General features: G+C 38.7%; 1 protein-coding gene across 1 annotated transcript; it reads right to left on the bottom strand.

The window, feature by feature from the left end:
- Positions 1 to 10,057: 10,057 nt before the first annotated feature.
- NYX (nyctalopin) lies at positions 10,058 to 16,681 on the bottom strand. The gene is made up of 2 exons (XM_042459507.1): positions 16,604 to 16,681; positions 10,058 to 13,102 (listed from the first exon to the last, which is right to left on the bottom strand). Exons 1-2 carry the CDS (start codon positions 16,623 to 16,625, stop codon positions 11,706 to 11,708), a joined length of 1,419 nt encoding a protein of 472 aa, XP_042315441.1. The 5' UTR covers positions 16,626 to 16,681; the 3' UTR covers positions 10,058 to 11,705.
- Between the last annotated feature and the right edge of the window lie 7,943 nt (positions 16,682 to 24,624).

Raw genomic sequence — 24,624 nt, forward strand, 5'->3', positions numbered from 1 at the left:
CCAGCCCAGTCCTGCCGCCGATTGCCACCAGGGCCTTTGGGGGGCAATTGTCTATAGAAGCCTCAGAAACATGCATTTATATTAACATTTTTTTAAAAATCAGCAAATTTTTTCACGTGTCCTCCATTTTTTTATAAAAAAAGTGTCTTCCATTTGAAAATTTTGTCCTACATGTGTCCTGGTTTATTTATATATATATATATATATATATTAATTTTTTAATTATTTATTTTTTTGGCTTCGGCCCCCCCAGTTGTCTGAGGGACAGCAACCTGGCCCCCGGCTCAAAAAGATTGCCTACCCCTGCTTAAATGGCTTAACAACAAATTAAAAGACATTTGTTAAAAATTCACAAGATACAAAAGTTAAAATGAAAGATTAAACAATGGATTTAATTATAACCAGATTGGAAAATGCATAATTAACACACACGCGCACACACACCAGCACAACAGTTAGCAAGATCCAGCTTAGGTGAAACAGGCCTTATACAGTCTCTCATCAAATGCCTGTCAGAAAAGTTGTCTGCAAAAAGAAAGTAGGGAGGGTGCCAGCCTAACCTTTCTGGGAACGGAGTTCCAGAGCCTAGGGGCAGCCACTGAGAAGGCCCTCTCCTGTTTCCCCACCAGATGTAGCTGTGAGGGTGGTGAGACAGAGAGAAGGGCCTTCCCAGCAGATCTCGAAACATAGGCTGGTTCATAAGGGAGAATATGGTCCTGTGTGCTGCATGGAGAACTAAACTTGCTTTTGGTATTTCTGTTGACAAAATGTGACATCTCTGTGATGCATACCTGAATAAATACTGTATTTTCTGGCGTATAAGACTACTTTTTAACCCAGGAAAATCTTCTCAAAAGTCGGAGGTCGTCTTATATGTTGGGTGTCATCTTATAAGGCAGGTGCAGAAACGTCTGAGCCAGACTGGAGAATCTGCAGTCGCATATATGTAACTGAAGGGCGAAGCAAGCTGCAGGTGTCCGGGAAGCCCGGGGTATGGAAAAAAGAGCCGTGTTTGCACTACCGCTCTGATAGTCTTGGAGACAGGGAGCACTGGGCAGGCAAGGAGAGCTGACCAATCCAAGCAGGCTTTGTATACAATAAGTTTTCCTGTTAAATATCTGCATGTCATAAGCCTTTGAATTAAAAATTACCATATTGAAATCAAATCTGATGTTTTTTAAATTTTTATTTGGTGTGCGTTGGAAGGGGGTAGTCTTATACAGCGAGTATATCCCAAACTATTTTAAATGGGAAAGTTGGGGGTCGTCTTGGATGGTTTTGAGTAGAATTTAATATACAATTAATTGAACTTAATAGGTTTATTATACTAAAAATGTCATTTGGATGCTATACTTAGTAAAAGAAAGTAAATGTCTCTCCAAACATTATTGCTGGTTTTAATATTTACATTTGTAAAGCCTTCTATGTAAAAAGGGGGATCCAATGTGGTGTAGTGGTCTGAGCATTGGCCTATGGCTCCAGAAACCAGGGCTAAGGGATATAAATGGTGGAGAAGCCCTTAAAATAACATCAGATATCTAGTTTTTGTGTCTCTGTCAGGACACTACAGTACAAAATCTCATTGGTTTCAAATAGGAACCTCATGTGACAAACCTAAGGCATTTGTGGAGAGAGATCTGAGAACATGCAATTTTGGTTATGATTAATAAAATGTCAGTTCTGTTTTAGATGCTACGTTTCAGTAGAAAGTGGCACAGCTTTCATTTGTGAACTTCGTGATAGATTATGCATTTCCATACAAATTAGAATTTAGTTTTTGACACCAAATCCTATGTCAAAATGAAAACATTTTCCCCAAATTGTGTCATGTTTTATATTTTATGTGTTAGGGTTTTATGTATTTCCACAGCTTTCTACCATGTACATTGTTATATAAATCAGTATTTTTCTTACTGTTGTCCCAAGTGCACATGAGTTAATGACTCTTGTTTCTTAAATAGGTGTATAAAACGCTATTTGTTGTATAAACTAAAAATAATGTTACAGGTAGTAGATAAGATCACAATAGTCATGAGCGGAAGCATAATATCTTGAGTGATTCTCTGATTGTTGAAGTCTGTCACTACTTTTCCTTGGTCCTGGTAATTTAGAAAAGTAATAACCCCAATAAAAATAAGAAAAAGAAAGATTGATGGTATTTAACATAACCTTTTAGAAGAGTATTCTTGATAAAGGATGAAACTAAGGCATACATCAGTTAACAAAGGCTCTGACAAAGGTGCTCTTTTTATTGGGTCTTTTTTCTTGTTTTCTGTTTAGCTGAAAGTTTTTAATAGCATTTGCAGCAATGGTTGGATGGTGAAGAAGGATTGGAGAAACAGTGTCAGGTTGTAACAGTGTACCTGCAGTAAACAATGCAATAAAAGCTTGAGTTGGATAACAATAGGATTCTGCTCTAGCTGTTCCTACTGTAGCTCTGTGTTCCTTAGCAGCTGTTTTCCAAGAATCCCTTATGGAGCCTGCTGAACACCAAAACAGAGAGAAAGGGGGAAAGGAGATAAGCCAGCCTCTCCAACCACATCCCCATCATGTTACAGAAGAATAAATCTGGGCATCGAAATGGAAATCATAAGAGGTGGAGGCTAATTAAAAATAATCATTACTGGCCACATTTTGGGAGAAGTTTTCTAGTGGTCTTTTGAAGATTCAAAGTATTTTTTTCTTTAGTTATGCAAGGCTAACCTGACCTGGTTGTTTCATTTCACATGTGCATATTCTTAGTTTTGGATGCCAGGTGTGCTGAAACATGTTGAATTGCTCAGAGAGTTGGTTAGACACCCATCCCTGTTATTTCCATGTTATTTCTTCCCCTAGTACCAAACTTTCTCTTAAAGAAGTAATGCCTAGGAACACATCTACTCCATTAACTGAGGATACCTGTACTATCTCACCATATGCATCTGCCCAAGAAATCATGCCAGTGTGATTGGTCTTCAATTATTAATCTGATACTTTGTCTTCTGCTGGAGTGAGAAACCTTACCGATATTACTGTTTTTAATGACAAAGGTATCTCAGGAAAAGAAAAGAACATCTGTCCAGAGAGTTTACACTTTAAAGAAGAAATGAGAACATTAGCAAGGTGAGTTTCTTCATTGTTTCATTTTAATTGGTTTCCTGAAGGTGTAAATCAGCTTTCAGAAGTTTCTTGTGGGAGTGAAGAAAAAAGAAGCACACCTGCTGATATTAAGTGAAGAATGTGTACCCAAATGTCATGTGTAGCTGTGATTCAACAAAGGAAACAAAAACAAAACTACAGCAACATGTGGTCTTGAACTTTCTTCTTAAAATTTTGCCTCACTGTCTCATTTTGTAAACAATTTATATCCATTTTAAGTTCTACTCTGATTCTATTGTAATTGTGCTACCCCATATATGGTACTGGTATAATAGCAATAGTGAAACTGGGTTTTATTTAATCTTCACATTTGGAAGGTTCTTGGTGCAGTGGATGGATTTTGGAGTGATTGAGAAATGGTGCCACCAATTAACCTATGGAACATCCCACAACCACCATCCCATTATTTCAGTGCTTTTGCAACTCAGGGTAGAATTGGGTGTTATAAAAGACATATGGCTTCTGCTCAAAACAGAATTTTTTTTAAAAAAAATCTATGAAGTTGTAAAGAAACAGTTTTTTGTGGGGTTTGGGGCAATGTGGCCATGTTCTGGAAGAGTTTATTCCTGATGTTTCACTGGCATCTGTGGTTAGCATCTTCAGACAATGCTGTCATGGAAGAGAGTTGGGTATATAGATACTGTGTGACCCTGGGTAGGGAGGAGTGATTTCCATGTTAATCTGTGTATTGGTTTTTTTGTGGTTTTTTCGGGCTATGTGGCCATGTTCTAGAAGATTTTCTTCCTGACGTTTCACCAGCATCTGTGGCTGGCATTTTCAGAGAATGCTTGCCTGGAAAAAGTGGGTATATATATACTGTGTGAGCTTGGGAATGCAGGAGTGATTTGCATTTGTATTGTTCTGTGCTGATGGCAGGCCTCAGGTTGGGAGGCTAATGCAAGAGAGGATCAGCACAGAACATCTACTATAATATGCTCTTTGGGTTAGAGAAGCAGAAAGCAACATTTAGAAGTTCCTAAATATATAATTTAGCAATTCCTAAATATATAATATTAAAAAACCACTTGTGCAAGCAGTGTAAATGAACAGTATTCCTGGCCCTAGTAGCAGTTCTGTCAAAGTTCTGCAGTCAAACTGCAAGTCACACGATGAACAATAATGTTTCCTTCACAAAAATCCTCAACTTAATCTACATTTCACTGATACAGGCTTTGAGTGGGAAACGGAGCTGGGGGGAGAGCCTTTTACAATGTGCAGTTCAGTTTAGCATTTAAGAAGATTATTGCATTTATAAATAGCTTGGAAATCCAAAGTCATGGAATGTAATGCACAGAACAGATCAATCAAGTTGTTATCAAACCATCTGGCCCATTTATTTACTGAGGGACATAGTCATTTAACTTTTTTAAAAAAACGAATATTTTGATTAGATGTATTTAATACTCCACCCCAAACCACTGGCTGCTGTTAGTACATGCATGTTTTGCATAACTGAGTTGAACAACAATTGAACCATGCAGAGTTTTAAAATGTAGCTGCATAAGATCTATTCTATTAGATAGTCACACTGGGCTGGGGAAAGAGGGAATGATCTATGGCTTAGAAGAGCTGAGCAGTACCTGTCGGTCCATCATCCATCTTCCATCACCAGGTTAGTCATTATTTCTAACTATGGTGGCCATTCCAAAAGTCCCCATAGTTATAATGTGCATTGCCAAAAAAATATTAAGAACTAGAATTAGTAAAGGATTCAAGCATTAATTACACTACCTAAAAAGTGCCTAAATTTTGTATTTGAAATGCATAGTCAAGGATGTTGCTTCATAAGACCCTGTGTCAAACCATCTGTTTTGCCCATTCTCTCTTAAAATACCACTTGTAAAGGTAAGGAAATTGTTAGCCGCTTTGATTGTTTTTACAAAAAGCAGGATATAAATAAAAGATGTATTTATTATTTATTTATTATACTTAAGAACAGTTGCATAAAGGAATTTTAATCTGCCATCTTTTTTTCTCTGAGCACCATGAGGGAATCATCTCTGCAGCCAACACAATGAATTTTTCCCCTCCTGGTTCTCCTTGATGGAGTTCCATCAACAGAAGCATCCCTTTCAGTGACAGTATGAAATATTTTCATTATGAGGGTTATTCCACTGCTAAAAGCAAGGTACATTATTATTATTATTATTATTAACCTTTATTTATGAAGCGCTGTAAATTTACACAGCGCTGTACATACAATCTTTTTAGTTAGACGGTTCCCTGCCCTCAGGCTTACAATCTAAAAAGACATGACACAGAAGGAGAAGAAGGGAGTGGTGGAGGGAAAGGGTAAGAGGTCCAGCAGTTCCTCTCAACCTCCGAGGCCTGGACCAAGGCAGATGGACTGGAGGGAGGGCTTGGCTTCATAATGGAAGGTTAATCATTATCCAGGGAAAATACATACTCACAAGTAGGATAATACATATACAGTACATAGCAATATAGGAAATGGATCAATAAACAGCCAACAACAGAACATCAGATAGTAAGCGACAATTATGCGATGCCTGGGAAGGCTTCTCTGAATAGGATGGTTTTCAACTCCGTTTTGAAGCTGGTTAAAGAAGTGATGGCTCTTGCTTGTGGAGGAAGAAGGTTCCAGGAGTGAGGGGCAGCAAGTGAAAAGGGGCGAATCCGGGATGGGACAGAGGAAATCCTGGGCTGGGACAGGAACCCTTGACTACCAGAACGGAGGGCCCTGGTGGGAAGGTGAGGAGAAAGAAGGTCAGATAAGTAAGGAGGGGCCAGTCCATGGAGGGCTTTGAATGTCGACAGCAGGAGCTTATACTGAATGCGGAAAGGGAGAGGGAGCCAGTGAAGGGATGCCAACACAGGAGAGATGTGGTCAGAGCGGTGGGTGGAAGTGATAATGCGTGCAGCTGAATGCTGGACAGAGATTAAAGGACGGAGGTGAGAAAGAGGAAGCCCAGCCAGGAGGACGTTACAGTAATCCAGTCGTGAGATCACTAGGGCATGGACCAGGATCTTGGCAGTAGAGGCGGAGAGATATGGTCGGATTTTGGCAATATTGTACAAAAAGAATCTACAAGCCTTGGCTGTGGTCTGGATCTGAGGGATACACGACAGAGAAGAGTCAAAGATAAAACCAAGACTGCGGGCTTGCTGGACTGGTTGAATGGAAATGTTGTCCACAGAGACAGAAAAGGAGTGTTGAAGGTTGGGCTTAGGAGGAAAGACAAGAAGCTACATGTGTGGATATGTGTGTGTGTATCATCTTACAGCATTGCAGACACTTGCAGGTCTTTATTCAGCAGGGCAAAGCAGTTAAAGGCAAAGGTAAATCAAGTAGAACTTGATGCATCTTTTAAAAAATATTTTTATTGTAGTGATTATGCTCTTTAGGTGGTGTTTGGGAACTAATCCAGAGCTTCTGATATTGTAGTCAATATAGGAATGTAAATGGCATTTGGAGAGCTGCTTCTTACCTTACCTTTGTAGATGGTTCTAAAGAATTCCACAGATTCCTGTGCTGTACTTATGGAGGATGCATAGGACAGGTTTGTTCATCTGACATAGGTAATTTACTGACAGATTATCAAGATGCCCTGAAACTTTCTTGCGCATTGCTTTTTAACTGTGTTCCTTGCATTGTCAGAGCTCTGCCTCTTTGGTAAAGAGATGCAGAGAGAAATAGTGTTTTGCCCAACACCCGCATCAGACTTGGAGGAAGAGTGTCATAAATATGGACTCTACTTCCTCCAGTATGCAAAAGGATCTTGTAGCACTTTTGAGACTGAGAGAAAGAAGTTGTAGTATAAGCTTTCACAGGCTGAGTCCAGTTCATCAGATGCATGTGCAATCTGATGAAGCAGATTCTGGAGTTTATCAGATGGGCCTCATTCTCACTGCAATTGTGCTAGTAAGGGGAACAAGATACTTACTGGTTTTGAAGCATTCCCTTACAGTACCTCAAAAAGGCCTCATGCTCTTTTCTGCACTCCTTACCCCACCTCCCTGCCCTATGCCCTACCCAGTGTGCCTTTCAGGTGTTTTTTGTTTTTTTTTTTGGGGGGGTAGATTTTAACGTTTAAAAAAAAAAGATTTTAAAAAGCAGGAAGAAGCCAGCCTGGGAAGAGCAAGGGGAGGACACAGAGGAGAAGGAACACTGGCACCACATGACTGCCCAATCTTGGAACCGCAACATGAAGAACTTATAACTGGATACTATGGGGAGAGCCATGCTTTTGGGAGCTTATTCAAGGGTTTTCCCATCAATGACAAGATGTGGATGGCAGCGCAGTGACAAGATGGAGACTATGTCATCTGGTAATTAAGCCAAAGGCACTACTTTCAAACTTTAAAAACACTTTAAGATCCAAAACACACTGCAGAAACAATCCGTTTGAGACTACTTTAAATGCTCTGGCTCAGTGCTAGGAAATCCTAGGAATTTTAGTTTATTGTGGAACCAGAGCTCTCTGACAAAGAAGGCTCAGTGTTTCACAAATGCTGAAGTTCTGAGAATTCCCTACCATTGAGCCAGGGCAGTTAAAGCGGTCTCAAACTGGATTATTTCTGCAGTGTGTTTTGGACCTAAAAGCTGTGTGTTATAGTTAGTCTACAAAAGCACGTGCTGTCAACTTCATCTCATTTAGTCTCAAAGGTACTACAGTATCCCTTTGCATACTGATCCAGAGTAATACGGCCAGGTCCTGGAATTTCACTGACATTATTGAGATGAGATAAATTGATTTTTAAAACATTATAATCTTAAAAAATATTTTATGTTTTGTTGTGAAGCAATTTGATAGATCAATGAATATTGTGGACAATTAATTGATCGAGAAATATAAATTTGGGAGGGGTTAGTATGAGGAATTGATCCATAAAGAGAAAACATTTTGCTTCCGAGTTCGGTTATTGCATCAGAACAGCCCTCCCCAACTTGGTCTGCAGCCAATGTGCCAATGTGCTATATCTCCTAATGAATCCCAGCCAGCCAGGGGTGAGGCCATGGGTCACTGAATGAAGCATTGTCATCAGTTGCAGCCAGCCAAATACCTCTAGAAAAAAACAGGTGGTGATACCATTTCCTTGTTTTTTATCACCATTAACATACATACATTTGGATATATACAACTTTTGAATATGAAGAATCCATTTAATCATGGCAAGTAAAAGATGTTGATTAATTCATAAAAGAGAAGTCTTCATCCTTTTCTTTTTAAAGCCATCCAAGCCAATGGTGATCACCACACTCCTTGGGGGAGGGGGGGGAGTTGTGTCAGTTTATACAGTTTATTATGTGGATAGATAAAATGTTTTCAGCTTTGCTTTATATACTGTCTGGATTTACTTTCATTTTGTCTGTGAAAAATGTGTAGATAACTGGGGGGAATACAATTCAGATCACGAGAATGACAAAATGCTCATCCAAAAACAATGCATTATTGAATGGGGAAATTATGTGGGGGTTTTGGTATATGGGGCTCATAACCTTCTTCATACTTGGTTAATGGATTTACAGAATGTAAATGTATATTGTATACAAACCGATGACACAGCAGCCATTATGGCTCTATCCTTCTCAGATGCATCTCGAAGGGATGCTATTGGCCATTTTGCTACCTTTTGGTAGGGTTTTTAGGCAGTAGAGGTCTTCTTTTAGTCTATACAGAACTTTCTCCAAAATAGATAATGATCAGAGCTGGAGTTTCAGTTTCAAAGAAGGCAAGCAGAAGTAATCAGACCTAGAAAGAATCCATTTGGGAAATCTCAACTCCACTTTGAAATATTTACATGTTCAATTACATGGATTTTATACTGTATATTTGTTACAAGGTCAGCAGCATTCCTAAAAAAGGCTTCTATATATGAAAGGACTGGAAAGTGGCTAATGTAGCACCAGTTTTTAAAAGGGGATCTAATATATATACTAACTAGTTAGTGATAAATCTGCTTCAGAAAAATTGATGGAAACTCTTAAATATAAAATTACCAAACACAAAGAAGGGTAAGTCTTACTAAAAGAGAATCAGCATGGCTTTTGCAAACTTAACATCTGTTTTATTTACCTTCTGCAGTCCTTCATAATACCAACAAACAAGCTGATAAGGATTATAGACAATGTTTATTTAGACTTTTAAAAAGACTGACAAAGTCCTCTTTACCAAAGAGACTTGAGCAGACTTGCAGTCATGAGGGAAGATGAGAGATCCTCTTAGGAACTGGTGATTGGCTAAAGAACCACAAGCGGAAAAGAGGAATAAACACACAATCCTAGCAGTGGAGAGATGTAAGTAGTGATGTAATCCAAGGTCCAGGATCTATGTTGAGATTGGTGCTTTCAGTTTGTTCATAACTTATCTGGATTCAGATTAGAAGTGTTATGGGCAAATTTGCAGCTGCTCCAGTTTATTCAAAGTAGTTAAAGCAAAAAGAGATAGGGAAGATCTCCAAATGGAGTTGTTGTTACTGTTATTATTGTTTAATTATATAGTGTCATCCATGCACATGGCATTACAAACAGAAAAAAAGTGCTTTAGCATAAGCATGTATAAAGTAGTAGAAACTGGAGCAAAAGATCCTAGCTTTACAAATATGCTGGGCATGTGGTGACTAACCAGGCAAGTTTCCTGCTGAATAGCTCAATGAAAACATCAACCAAGTGCATCATTGCTATAAAAAAAGCCAATTCCAGTTTAGGAATCATAAGTAAAGGAATTATTTTTTTTTAAAAAAATTTCACAATACTTGTTGTTGTATGCTTTCAAGTCATTTCTGACTTATGGCAACCCTAAGGCAAACCTATCACAGGCTTTTCTTGGCAGGTTTCTTCAGAAGTGGTTTCCCATCATCATCCTCTGAATTTGAGAGAGTGTGACTTTCCCAGGGTCACCCAGTGGGTTTTGTGGCCAAGTAGGGATTTGAACCCTGTTCTTCAGTCTTAGTCTAATGCTCAAACCACTACACCACGCTTGCTCTCTTCCCAATACTACAGCACCATAAAAATATCTGTTGTGACCACATTTGAAATATTGTGCACATTTCCAGTCTAGACTATTTTAGGTCTGGAAAAACTGCAAAGAACACAATTCAAATATTAAGGGAGCTGTGAGGAAATGTTAAAATTGGTTGGCTTGCAAATTTAGAGAGAAAGGTAAAAACTTGAGGTGGAGGGGGTGAACCACATACATGATGAAGTGAAGCTGATGGGTGGGGGGATCTCCCTTTGATAACACTAGGCTCATCCACTGAAGCTGTTGAGAGATTCAAGACAGACAACTGGAAGTACTTTTTCACACAGCTCACCCCAATCAATAGAATTCAGTAGCATGAGATGTATATGACAGTCTAGATGGTTTTAAAACAGAATGAGATAATTTAATAGCTAATAAGACTATCAGTCGCTATACAATACCTCTAGTATCAGAGACAATATACTTCTGAATACTACTTGCTGGGAAAGATTGATATGCTTGTATCTGCTTGGTTGGCTTCCCGTAGGCATTTTGATGGCCACTGTGGAATCCAAATGCTAAAGTAGATGCATTTTTGGCCTGACTTAGCAGGACTCCTCTTTTCCTTTTGCATTCATGTGCCACACATGCATTTTTGGTACACCACGCTATAGTGAAATACCTTCACTATTTCACTGCTCATAGTCTGTCATAGGTCTGATGGACCTTCTCCAGTTCCAAAAGAAAAGACAAATGAGACACCATTGATTTTCTAAGGCTTTTAGAACATCTGATCCCCCTCTGAGGAGAACTGAACAGTGAGACTGAACATGCTAGCCCTTTATCTCACAAGTGTGGCAATTATAGTATGCAGCAAGATGCTCTGCCAACTAAAATGAGGAAATATGCATGGCAAGAGAAATGAAATGATCTTTTTGAAAGTTGCAGGATATACTTGCATACATATTTGGGGAAGTATGTTTATAAGAATTTTGAGAGGAAAAGAAATCATGATTAACAGCAGTGGGATTATTACACTTTTCATCTTGCTTAATTTGCAGTTACCAGATGCTGGAAAATGACCATATACAATAATTCTCTCCCCGTTTCTGCTTAGTTTCTCTTTGCATTTTAATTGTTAGAGATTCCCTTTTTGAGTAATTATCATAGGATTCTGTATGTAAAACAAACAAAATGTAACATAAATCCCATACACACTTTGCAATAATTTAAGTTAACTGAGTCCATTCTCTGAAATTCTCCAACTAGGTCACCATTTTTCTTGTTCATTATCCTCCCTATTAACCCATGACTTGATTACTAAATATAACTAGAACATTAGTGTTGTCACTGATAATCTCTTCATGCCAGTATGAATTTGAATTACATTTATTGTAGGTGGTTAGGCCTTTAGAATCACTATTTTGGAAGAGCAATGGCAGAATGAGGCTATATGTAAGAGATGATAAAATGAATGTTGTCTCCATGAATCTGAAGTTTCTTTTGAAATGTGGACTCAGACCAGATTGTTATGTATAAATATGCACTAAACCTTAGCATACAGATCCATGTCGGAAGTGTATCCTTAATAGATTTTATCCTGTACAAAACCTAAATTTTACTCATCAGTAGAACTGATGAGAGCTATTTACTTTCTATTGCTTGAACTATAATGAATAGCCAAAAGTTTAAAAAACACATTAGTTTGATATTATATTTCCTTAGGCCAAAGGATGCCTTATTAGTCAATCCGTCAAACAAGGTAGTGTTGATAAAACTTTCTGTGGTGTTTACCACCTCTTCAGAAAGGCCCTTCTGGAGTAGAAATTTGGAGATAAGGCTGTTGAACCTGTTCTCTGTGGTAGATTGTGGCTCTCCAGATGGAAAAGGACTGTTGGTTGTGACATTTAACTCCTCTGGATCAAGACAGAAGCCTTCAGCTGTTCTCTCAAAAACAACATCAGTTAAGTCAAGACCAGCTACCGAGGATGGGGCAGCACAAGGAATATCCCTCACAAGCCTATAATTTTCCATCCATTCTTTCAACCATTCAATCCGGCAGTCACAATCCCAGGGGTTCCGGAAAAGGTAGAGTCTTCCTATAAAGTAGACAGGTTGGAAGACTGAGAAAGGCAAGGTGGTTAAGTTGTTGCTGTTCAAGTGCAAAGACACCAAGCTCGTGAGGTTTTCAAAAGCACCTTCTTCGATATAGCTTATCCTATTTCTGTCCAAATACAAAACCTCCAGTTCAAATTGGTCCCGGAACCAAGTATTAGAGACATTCCTCAGAAAGTTACCACCAATATTAAGCATTTTGAGACGCCGCAGACCGTCGAAGGAGTACTCGGGGAGGTCACTGATAAAGTTGTCATTTAAATAAAGGTATTCCATTTTCTGACAATCTTGAAAAGCTCTGTCATGAATTACATTGATTCTGTTGTCTTGCAGATTGAGATATTTCAATCGCATCAGACCCAGGAGAGAATTATATGCCACGGCTTCTATCTTGTTTTTCTCCAGATAAACATGGGTCAAATTCTCCATCCCTCTTATAGCACCTGGGATCCTTCGGAAGTTGTTCTGGAAGCAAAAGAGTTCCCGAAGGGCTGGAAGCTCTATAAAAATCCTGTCTGGAATGTTGAACAGGTTGCAGTCTGCTAAGTCTAGTCTCATTAGTCTTTTGAGAGAAGTAAATGTCCTCGTATGCAGATACCGAATATATTCATTATGAGCCATTTTTAGCTCAGTCAAGCTAGCTAGCCCTTTGAAAGCTCCAGGAGTGATAAAGGATATGTTGTTATGGCTTATTGAGAGAGATTTGAGGGCTGGGAGGGTACCAAATGCCCTCTCAGCAAGGAACTTGATGCTATTTTTATCCAGGTTAATAGAATAGGCCTCACAGGGAAACTCACTGGGGATCTGTGTGAGACCAGCACGGTCACAAAGGATGGAGCAACTCCTCTCTTGAGTGCAGACACAACTGGCAGGACAGGAGCGGACACAGGCCCACACAGAAGAGGCAGCAGGGATGCAAAGTAAGACTGGCAAGTGAGGGCAGCAACATTTATCCACAAGGAAAGGGGGAGGGAGGGAGAGAGAACACAGAAATTAGTGAACATTAGCAATATCAAAACACAAGATTCTGAATGATCTATGCAAAAATCCTATGATAAGTTCAACTTGGAGTTGCCATAAGTAGAAAACAACTTGAAGGTACACAGCAGCAGCAACGAATCTAGTAACTAGCAACCCAGTGTAGGTTTTTCAGTTTCATTTACTGTCACTAAAGGGATCCTGTTAACTCTGATGAACGAAACTACTTCAATTAAAACACACACACCACAAATGTTTTGGCATTATACTTTCTACATCAAGTCCAGTATTTTTGGAATGCTTCTGATAGAAAGAATTTTTATTTTTAAAAACAAAAACAAAATCAGGGACATTTTCTATCCACTGGCAGCAATTTTTCCCTTTGGCTGTGAGCCATTTGTACAGGATGTAGCTGGAATTAAGCTGAAGATTGTGGAGAGCTGGAAAAAAGAACAAGGAAGCTTATCATAAGCACTCTGGGCTAAATCCAATTGTTAGGCCCAAATGGAGTAGGCCCATTGAATGAATGGCACTCAACACTTATGTAAGTCCCATTGATTCAGTAGGTCTGCTCTAGTTGAGACTAAGAATTGGATTTAGCCCCCTGCAAACATGCTAACCAGATAATGGTAAGTTGGGATGGTCAACTGTGGATGGTTAAGGGACTGCATTGGCCCCGATGGAGACCCAGGGGAATATATAAGGCCCTGGTTTTTTTTCCCCATATTTCTTTTCTTTTCTCTATTCTCCTGGGGGCAAGGAAGATACAGGAGACTAATCTGAGCAGAAAAATTATAGGAGTGTATGTCCCTACAGACTGTTCTCAAAGCTCTCATACATCATTGCATCCTTACATGCTGCATTCACATTTGCCAGAGAAGTAATGCCTTCAGTCTTTTATGAAGTCATTTTTTACCACAGTTGTTGTGGTCCGTTCATGTATTTTATATTTACAAAGTGAATCTGGTGAAATGGATCTTGGTAATGCACTCTTAAGAGCATAGGAGATAGCATGCTAAAGCAGGCCAATCCACCTTGTCTCTCATAGGTTTTGCTCTTGCTGCAAGAATTTCCAGAAACAGAGGTGCCAGAATGAAAAAAGGGGAGGGCAGCTGTACCTTTAATGGTTGTGTAGAAAGGGAATTTCAGCAGATGTTGCTTGTCATATAACTAAGTAATAAGCAACACGTGCTGAAATTACCACTTCTCCACAACCATTAAAGATGCTGGAGCCCTTTCCAGTTTTCAGGAAGGCTGAATGGTTGGTGGTAATCCAACGTCTTCCAACTACAGTGTGCCTGCATCATACGCGGGCGCATTATACGCTACTTTCAGCATATACTGAAAGCAGTGATGCTTCTTCTGGTACCATGCACTAGAAGAAAGAATGGGGGCGTGCCTGTGGCGCACGCGTGCCACCGCAAGCACAAGCCCTATTACTTGCAATGGGGCTCGAGCATACGTGTTTTTTGTTTTATGTAGGGGGGTGGCAGAATGGATCCCTGCGTAAAACAAGGGTGCACTGTATAACTTAGGCAACCAGCATTCTCAGTGGTCCATGTTCTGCCAACATTAGATCCTGACATAATATTTGGCATATAAAGACCATTTTATCATCTGTGTTAGTGGAGATACTATTGTGTCTGAATGTTATCCTTTTGTCATTAACTATGAACCACTGGCAGCCTGGGATTCTAGATGCTATATTTGAAGTTACTTGTAATCAACACACATCCTCATAGTACAGGGGGAATGGAGGGGGGGGAGGTCCTAAATAAAGTATGGAGAAGTGTAGTTAAAAGGTGTTCATCTATGTTTTTAGAGCACAAAGCTAGTACAGTAGAGTCTCGATTATCCGACATAAACGGGCGGGCTGATAGTTGGATAGCCAAAAATCCGGAGGGTCCAAGAAAAGCCTTGAAATCACTATGAATTGCAAATGTACTGAAGTTTTATTGCAGTAACAGTAAAAGTCACATTGCAGTAACGTTATAGGAATAACATTGTAATGTATAAACAATCCTCTAAAAAATGTAAAGAAATCACTGATCAACATTGTGATGTACAATATGTACTGTATAAACAGTTCAGTCCTCTGAAAATGTAAAGAAATCATTGAGCAGCAACGTTGGATAATCCGGAATGTTGGATAATCGAAGGTTGGATAATCGAGACTCTTCTGTAATTATATTTCCAGAAGGTCTCTTTATTTCTACACAGGAATGCCAGTGGAAGCTGAGAAAGCAAAAAGTGTTGGCAAAATAGGAGTCTGCTACTGCTTTTGACTTTTCCTAGGAAGATGCCAGACTTGTTTATTCTCAGTAGGCAACATGAGCTCAGGTTGTTTCTCTCACTAGACTACTTCAGCTGAGATTTTAGAGTTGCCCACCTATGCTCTGAATTGTCTGGAAAATTAAATGAAAGCCTAGCAAACCCAGGAAAACAATGAGCTATAAAAACCATGAGGGAGGAATGGAGAGGGTTTGGAATGATTTTAAAAGTTCTCTCTTATAAAATTTAACTTATAAAAGCCAGATTTTGCAAATTTGGCTGTCAGTGCTATAGATCAGGGGTGGGCAAAGTGTGATTCTACACACATATCCACATGCCCACAAGCCCCCCCCCCCAGCTATTTTTCTAGCCCTTGCCTATAAGCTCCATTTTGTATACAGGCTGACTTTAATGAACACCAGATGAACAATAATCCACATTCAAAATCACCTGTTTGTACAGTTACAACATCATACATTGTCTGTTAAATATAAAACCAGGGGTAGGCACAGTGTGACTTCCAGATTGGATTTCTTTGTTATTGGGTTTCTTTGTTATCCCAATTTATGTCATTATATTGCAGGATCTGCAGTATAGTTTTCTTTATTTTCTTGATAGGCTACTGCTATCCAAAGCTCCAGTTTCAACATGACAAAAATTAACAGTTCTCCAAGCCTTGAATAGTGATAAATGTTGTTGTAGCCAATAAAATAAGTTTAAACTGTAGCCATCTCAGAAATTCTGAAAGGCAGAATGTAGAAGTTATAACTAGCAAGCCAACAGCTTAATACAACTGCTGACCAACAGGCAAGAAACAAGCGGTAGGGAGCACAAGGAACAAAATACATTTTTATATATATATTTTCTAATTAATGTAACAGACAAAAAAGGGGCAAATCATCCAACATTACAACAGCAGTGAACATATTAGAAAATTTTAGATACTGTAGTTATATTATTACTGGCAAATGATAGCATTCTGGACAGTCATAACGCAAAATTTGAATTCTAAATCTGATGAATTACCTGCAACTGGATATTTAGCAGATATATGGCAAACTTTGTCAAAATCCAAAAAACTATAAAATGTGCAAGAAGGGTTTTCCAATAAACAAGAACTACATATTTCTAATTTTAGAAAATGCTATGGAATGTTACAGAATAAAAGGTTTACTTACCATTTAATATGATGACAAACATTACCCTGATTATTTGCTAGTGGCATCTCAGGTCTGGCAAATTCTCTTCTCAAGTCTACGATCAGAAAGAGGCATGGAAGAATATCATTCAGAGGTAAATAGTAGCTATCATTGTGCTGTTTGTGATTTCAAATATTGTCTGCTTCCCAGCTTTAAACTGTAACTGATCTCTTGAATCTATTTTCACTAACTTTTCCAGCAAATATCTTCTTTTTGACATTAAAACAACCCAATGTTTTACATGTTTATTCAGAGGTAAAGTGGTTCCCACTGAGCTTAATGGAACTTGTTTCCAAACAATTATGCTCCAGATTTCAGTCTTTAGGTGTCTTTTCAGGAAATTCCTGCCCAAACAGCATTACAACACAGTAATATTCAGTGCAATGGAAGTAATGAAAATGCTTAGCACATGAAGGGTTCACTAACCACCCCCAACAGTTCTTTCCCCCACCAGCTTGTAATTGGGTTGCTAAAGAAGAGCTGAATCAAAGTGAAATACAAAAAGAAGGGGTTACCTGCCTTGCTTACCTCTCAAGATGACAGCTGTACTGCTGTCCTTTGTTCTTTGGAAGCTTGTGGTTCTTTGTATTGCAGCTTCTCTGAAGGGCTCACACTTTTTCCCTGCTCTCAAAAGCTATCATTTAATGGCAAGGAAATCCTCTGTATCAGAAGAGGATTAGCAGAGATGGAAGAATTTGTCTGTTCCATAAAGCCCCTGGATTGCTGACAAATCCATCAGAAAATATCAGCCAAAAGCTGGCCTTCAGCCACCCCTCCGCATTACTAGGAATCATAAAAAACAAAGCCCAGTGCCTCTTACATAATGGGGGAAGGAGAAAGCTTAGTGTAATTATGTTTTGGGACCAAAGCTTGTCATTTTAGCAGGCCCAGTGAGGGAGAAAATCAAAATAGGAGACAGGTTCCACAAGCTGATAAAGGATGACTTCTTTATTGTCTTATTACTTTAAAAAGCCCAATGCGTTTCGGACTCTATCAAAACTGGCCTTCTTCAGGGCCTATGCTTCAAACAGACATTTCTGGAGTTCTATAAGACACTCTCCAAAGAATTGGACCATTAGGCAAAAACAGCTCTTTTTCTCCAGAAATTTCTGTTTGAAGTGCAGCCCCTGAAGGAGGCCAATTTTGATAGAGGCTGGAACACACTGAACTTTTTAAAGAAATAAGAAAATTAAGAAGGGACCCTCTAGCACATGAAACTTGTCTCCCATTTTGCTTTCATTGGAATACATGCATATCAGTTATCTCCAGTGAGGGAGGAACCCACATACCTGCCTTCTCATCAGGAAAACTACACAAAATTGAGCCATCTGCCATCAACTGAACTTCAAAACATCCTCGTTTTTCTTAATGGGCTTTACAGTGGATCCTTGTTATACGCTGAGGTTTGGTTCCAATATCCCCCGTGTATAACAAAATCTGTGTATGCTCAAGTCCCATTAAGTATAATGACAGAGCAAAATGGTGTCCCTAATAAAAAATGGAACATCAAGGTAAATGTATACTTTTTTGGAACTTTTTCAAACCGTGTATGCTTAAATCCGTGTATAAAAAATCCGTCTATAAGAAGGGCCGACTGTACATTTTTAGATCAATTTGTATTAATTGCTAACAAAATATAACTTATAATCAAAATAATATACAATGAAAGATGAAGAAGAAAGAAGGAAAAGAGCAGAAGGAAAAGAAAAGAAAAAGAAAGAGAAAAGACATACAACTAATACACAGTAAGGGCTCAGACCCCTCAATCCTGATTGTAATGAAAAGGGGGAAAGGATTGAAAAAATATTCTACCATTACAGATTCAACTAAATAACTCTAGTAAAATTACTACTAACTTTTTGCCTTCTTAGAAGCCCACCACTTTTGTAAAAAGGAGCCCTCCTTATCTTAACATTCCCAACATTGAATTTAGACACTCTGGGCCATTTGGGCTTATTTGGGAATAGATAACATCTATACATCATTTTATGCAGGTTTTCTTTTAAGTTACTGCACAAAGTAAATTTTATATCTTTGGATAACATTTTCTCCATTCATCTGTATGGAATTACACACAAAATGTTGGGCCCTCCAATGTACTCTTTTACAGGCTGATCTTCTGTCTCTAGTTTCAGAAACCATTTGTCTGCTTTTTAAATTACATCATGACCATCTTTTGTTGTAATTTGTGAGCCTTCAGGTTGTTTCCAATTTATGGACAGCCTAAGATGAACCTATAATGGGGTTTTCTGGGGTTGAGAGTGTGTGACCCATCCAAGGTCACACAGTGGGTTTCTATGGCCAAGTTGGGAATCAACCTTTGGTCTCCAGAGTCTTAGTCCATTGCTCAAACCACTACACAACACTGGCTCTCTTGTCTTTACACAACTCTAAATAAAACTCATTTTCTTTAACCTTTATGGCTGCACTTCACTCGTCTTGATTAAATCTGTTTTTAAGTTACACAGAAGCAAACCAATTAAGCTCTTTGCTTGCCTTAAGAATCATCTCTCTTAATTTAAATTTCCACCTATCTTGTTCAAAATGCAAAGGATCATCACAGAGCAACCATCTCCCATTTTTAACCCATTTTCATTTTTAAAAAAGATTTCCTGGGGTGAGGTACCTTATAATATCTTAGGAAAAACTCTCTGTTTATACTTACACCAAATTCAAATTAGCTTTACTTTTATGTATGGTACCATTCTAAAGACCCTAAAAGCACCAGATCCTGACTGACCTTGGAAGCTAAGCAGGATCAGCCCTGGTTAATACTTCAGTGGGAAACAACCAATGAATGCCAGATTCTGAAGGCTATATTTCAGAAGAAGGAACTGACAAAACTACCTCTGAGTATTCATTGCTAAGAAAACCCAGTGAAATTAAGTCAACAAGTAACTTGGAAGGCACACATACAAACACACCAACCTTTAAATTACTGTTAATGTGTTCCTTTGCCTACCTTTTGCATTTATGTATTTATTTATTCCCAATATAGAGACTCAAGGTGGCTAACAACAAATTTAAGGCAGTACAATTTAAACACAATACAAAAGCATTTAAAAGTATAAATATAAAATTTAAAAAGCAGTTAACTTAAAAAGTTAATACAATTACACATTACAAATATTAAAATGTACTAAGACCATATACAAATCTGACATCTGACTTGCACAGCGTTTGAAAGCCCAACCTTCTTCAGTTTAAAGAGCCTGATGACACAAAAATGGTTTTACCTGCCACCAAAAGGAAAGAAGGGCTGGGGCAATTCTGGACTCTCTAGGGAGGGATTTCCAAAGTCTAGGAGCAGCCTTCAAGAAGGCCTTCGCCTTTTTTCCCACCAAATAAGCCTGAGAGTGTGGTGGGACAACGAGAAGGACTTCTCAGTACGATCTTAAAGCTGTTCCATCTGAAAAATGGTGATCAAAGCAAGTGCTGTGCTTCTGTAAATATGACAAAACTGAGGCTGTTGTACTTTGACCACATCATCAGAAGGCACGGATCACTAGAAAAGGCAATAATGTTTAAAAAGGTAGAAGGCAGAAGAAAGAGAGAAAAGCCACATGCCAGATGGATAGACTCAGTCAGGGAGGCCTCAGGCCTGAATCTGCAGAACCTAAGCAGTTCAGTGGAGGATGGGGTCTTGGAGATGTTCATTCATAGGGTCGCCATCAGTCATGGTCGACTTGAGGGCAGTTAACAACAATTCAGTGTTTTTCTTGCTGTTCCACCTGAGAAATGATGATCAAAGCAGTTCATGGTTAGATGTGAATAATGATTGGAAGTGGGTTAGAGTGTGGAAGATCCGAAGAGGAAAGAAGGGAGGTCATGGAGACAACATTGCCAGCACAGCAATTGCATTGTTAACAGTTTTAGTTACACAGCTGCTTTAGCACACACTGTTTGTACAACCTGCAGACAACACAGTACAATGTTAACCCAATGTCATCACATTATGCACCTGATTTAAATCATGCAATCATATTTATGCTTCAGATACACAGAACCTATTATTTTTCCCAGTGGATGTACCAGAAATACATTTGGAATAACAGTTAGGACTCCACTTTGGCTTTTTAGTATGTATGTCACAATGTATGTGTGTCCATTGGTGGCCACAAATTTTGGGTAAAAGCTTCCCTCCCATGAGTTCAAGCTTCATGAAAACTAGTGGGTAGTATATGAAAATTTGACATTGATTTTAATGCAAAAGCAACACTGAATTCATCAGCTTAAAAGCCAACTCTTATCACTACAGTTTCCATCATTTCTTAAATGTCATGAGATCAGATCTTTATCAACCAAAGCAAACCATGTTCTCAAAGAGTTAAGGCAAGAAGCTGGCAAGCAAAGGTGCATTATTAGGAACATTTACTGAAATACATTCCCATGGGAAAAAAACAATACAAATGATAGGAAGGATCCATTTTAAATTATTTGTTCCTTCCCAGTGAACTTTTACTAAATTGTAATCAGTGGTTCTTCTAGTAATTTATCATAGACAGAAGATATCATCTGCCCACCACCAGCACTATTTGTTTCTTTTCAAAGGTGGGAATAATGTGATGCTCCAAAAACAAGTCCCAACATTTTCTTACATGGACTATACTATCTAGGTCTGCTGGGAATTGCACACTCCAACAACATTTGGAGAGCCACATGATTCCTACCTTTATTTTAATACTGTTTTATAATTTTATATTTGATTACATGTATTCGTTGCTTTTAGAGTAATGTACTTGCATAATTTATTATAATTATTTTATAGTTTTATATTTTATTATTCCTTAGATTGTACGCCTCGGGCAGGATTTAATGTTTTGCACTGATAGTATCTGTAAAGCGCCATGTAAACTTATGGCGCTATACAAATTGATGATGATGATGACCCAATTCTCTTAGGATAATGGAGTTTGTTACAGGTAAACTACCAGGCTTAGAGCAGCATTGCTGATAACATGAAACATTATATTCATATTCAGCTGAATATTGAGAGAACCTTTGCTCAGAAGTCCCTCCTCAGTGCTGGTAGATCAGAGAAGGAAGGGGCAAGGCTGGATACATAGGCACATAGAATAGGAAGTTATTTTCTTCATCTGGATAATAGGTGGATATTTATTTACCTTGGGGGGTTAGAATTCAGAGAGACAGTTGTGTTAATCTGGAATATTAGTATGCAAAAAGATCTTGTGACAACTTTGAGACTAACTGAGTGAAAGAAGTTGCAGCATAGCATTCATAGGGTCTACTTCCTCATTTGATGCCCAGGAAGGACCTTTTCAATCAGACTGTATGAATAACCATAGAAATGAAAAACTTGTGGGTATGGTGATGAAGTGATAAGTTCAGTTTTAAGAATGGTTGTTGAGGTAGGAATGCAGGAAGAAAGATGTTGCCTAAGGCCAGGGTAGGTGGATGGCCATATGAATGGTGGAGGGAGTTTTGGAACATGATGTGTGCAGGATAGGAACCAGAAAGGAGATATGATAAACTGGCCAAGAGCATCCTCATGAGGGGTGGGGTGTTAACTAGTGTTACGTGTAGTGTGTCAGGAAGCCATTGTCTTTGTTCAACTTACTGCTGATGAACTGGAGTTTGTGAATATGTTCCAGTTCAGTTTTTCTCTTTCCAATCTTTTTAATTTTGTTGCTGTTCAAGGGCCACTTTGCCAAGGTCAGAGATGGAATGCCCCAAAAGCTTGAAGTGTTCTGCGTATTCCCATTCCTAATACCTGATTTATTTATCACCACTTATCCTCTGTCACATGTATATGAGAAAACAGACCCAAGTCTATGAAAAACTGTGCAACTTCTTTTACTCATTTAGTCTCAAAGTGCTAGGAGATCCCTTGTTTTATATGAGTATACTGCTCCTAAACTGAACTAGCTTTTGGTTTAAATGAAGTAAATATAATGGGCTCCTTTATTCACAGCCTCCACACCACCACCCCATATGAACTGATTTCTCTTCTCTTTTTTTGTCTACAGTGAACAATGTTCAGCCATGGAAACCCACTGGATGACCTTGGGCAAGTCACACTCTCTCAGCCTCGGAGGCAAAAAAATAACAACCTCTGAACAAATCTCACCAAGAAAACCCCATGATAAAGGGGTCCATTATCTTTACTAATAATAATAACAATAATAATAATAAATTCATATGAGATGGTAGTGTGGAGGCCATGAATAAGGGGGCCTGTTATCTTTAATTCATTTAAACGAGTTTGGATTAGGAGGAGTATAGTCATAAAACAAAATACAGATACAAATCCATTCCAAAGTTGCAACTAAAGTATATCCATTAAATCAGTGCACATCTGGCAAAACAATATGTAAAGGGATCTTGTAGCACCTATGCCTTAGGGTCAGCATAAGTTGGAAATGACTTGAAGACAGAGCGCAGTTACATGGACATGGTAAAATAAGAATATGGGATTTGGGCAGTGGGGTTATGATGACAGCAGCTCTGCAATGTTTGCTGTGATTCACAGAGATCATATTGTAAAGAACAAGAAAACCAGAGGCCCAGCTGGCTATGAAGACACAGCTGTTCTCTGCAGCCAGAGAATCTCTCAGGTGAATCGGTTTAACAACTAAGGGTGCATCTACATTGCAGAAGGAATGAAGTTCGACACTACTTTAACTGCCATGGTTCCATCTTACAAAATCTTGAGAGTTGCAGTTTTTGAGGCACCAGCACACTCTGGCAGAGAAGGCTAAATTCCTTGTAGAACTACAAATCCTAGGATTTCATAGGATGGAGCTACAGCACTTGAAGTGGTGGCAAACAGCATTATTTCTACATTGTAGATGCACCCTAAGAGCAATGCAAAGTTTTAAATAAAAATTTCAAATCCTTGTTGAGAGCCTACTGTATCAGATAGGAGCACACTCTCACAGTTTTGCATCTGTGATGTCATGGGTTTGTATTTTAAAATGTTTGATTTATTGTGTGTATGTCAAGAGTATGAAATCGGTGGCTGCAGGGTGGCATGAGAGAATGAAATATTCGAGGGAATGCTGATTGGTAGAATGTTTGAGGAGCTTTGCATAATACTGTTAGAAAATGACAGAAGTCTGAGTTCGAGTTAGCCCAGGGTTTGAGAAGAAAGCAGTTTGAGTTAAACTAGGGTTGAAAGGGGTTTGAGTATACTAGGGTTGGATTGAGAGAAGGGGCTTTGAGTTGAGTAGATGACATGTTCCGAGTTACCTTAGAGAGAATTAAAGAATGAGAAGTGTTTTAAATGTGTTGTAATTTATTTGATTTGTATTGAACTTCATTTGATTGCACAGTATGGTATTTGTCTATTGTAGTACTGTAATGCTTTATTGTTATGACTTTATAGCTTAATTAATTTTATATTGTTTTTGTTTTAAGACTGGGATGGGAGGTTGTTTAGGGATTAATTTTGAATTTTATTTTATTTGTATTGCAATGTTGCACTTCATTTGACCATTAATTGATTAGTATTGTATTGTAGTTTCTTATTGTTATATTGTATTTCTTTATTGCTGTAACCCAGCTGGATTCTACGTGATTGGGCGGGCTATAAATAAATAAATAAATAAATAAATAAATATTGGCGTGGTCCAGACCAGTGCTTTGCACCAGCCTGGCCACGTACTAGTGTTGTGCGGGCGTGGAGCAACTGCACACCCTGCAACCCTAGTATGTGGCAGCGGTGTAAAAATGGCGGTGCCCTGTATACATGGCCACCGCCCTTGTACATAAGCACTGCCTGGCATACGCACATTGCTGCGCGATGCTTATGTAAGGAGTGTGCCAGTGGTGCACTTGTTACACCGTCCCTGTGGCTTTAAAAGAAACCAACTTTTTTCAGGTTCTTTTTCCATCGGAGGGAATCCGTGCGGTTTGGTGGCTGCGGCTTCCTTCCAGAGGAAAAACAGGTGATGGAAGTCTGTACTGCACCATTAATAATAATAATAATAATAATAATAATAATAATAATAATAATAATAATAATAATAATAAATCTGCTG

This window comes from Sceloporus undulatus, chromosome 3 (assembly GCF_019175285.1).
Source record: "Sceloporus undulatus isolate JIND9_A2432 ecotype Alabama chromosome 3, SceUnd_v1.1, whole genome shotgun sequence".
Taxonomy (NCBI): Eukaryota; Metazoa; Chordata; class Lepidosauria; order Squamata; family Phrynosomatidae; genus Sceloporus; species Sceloporus undulatus.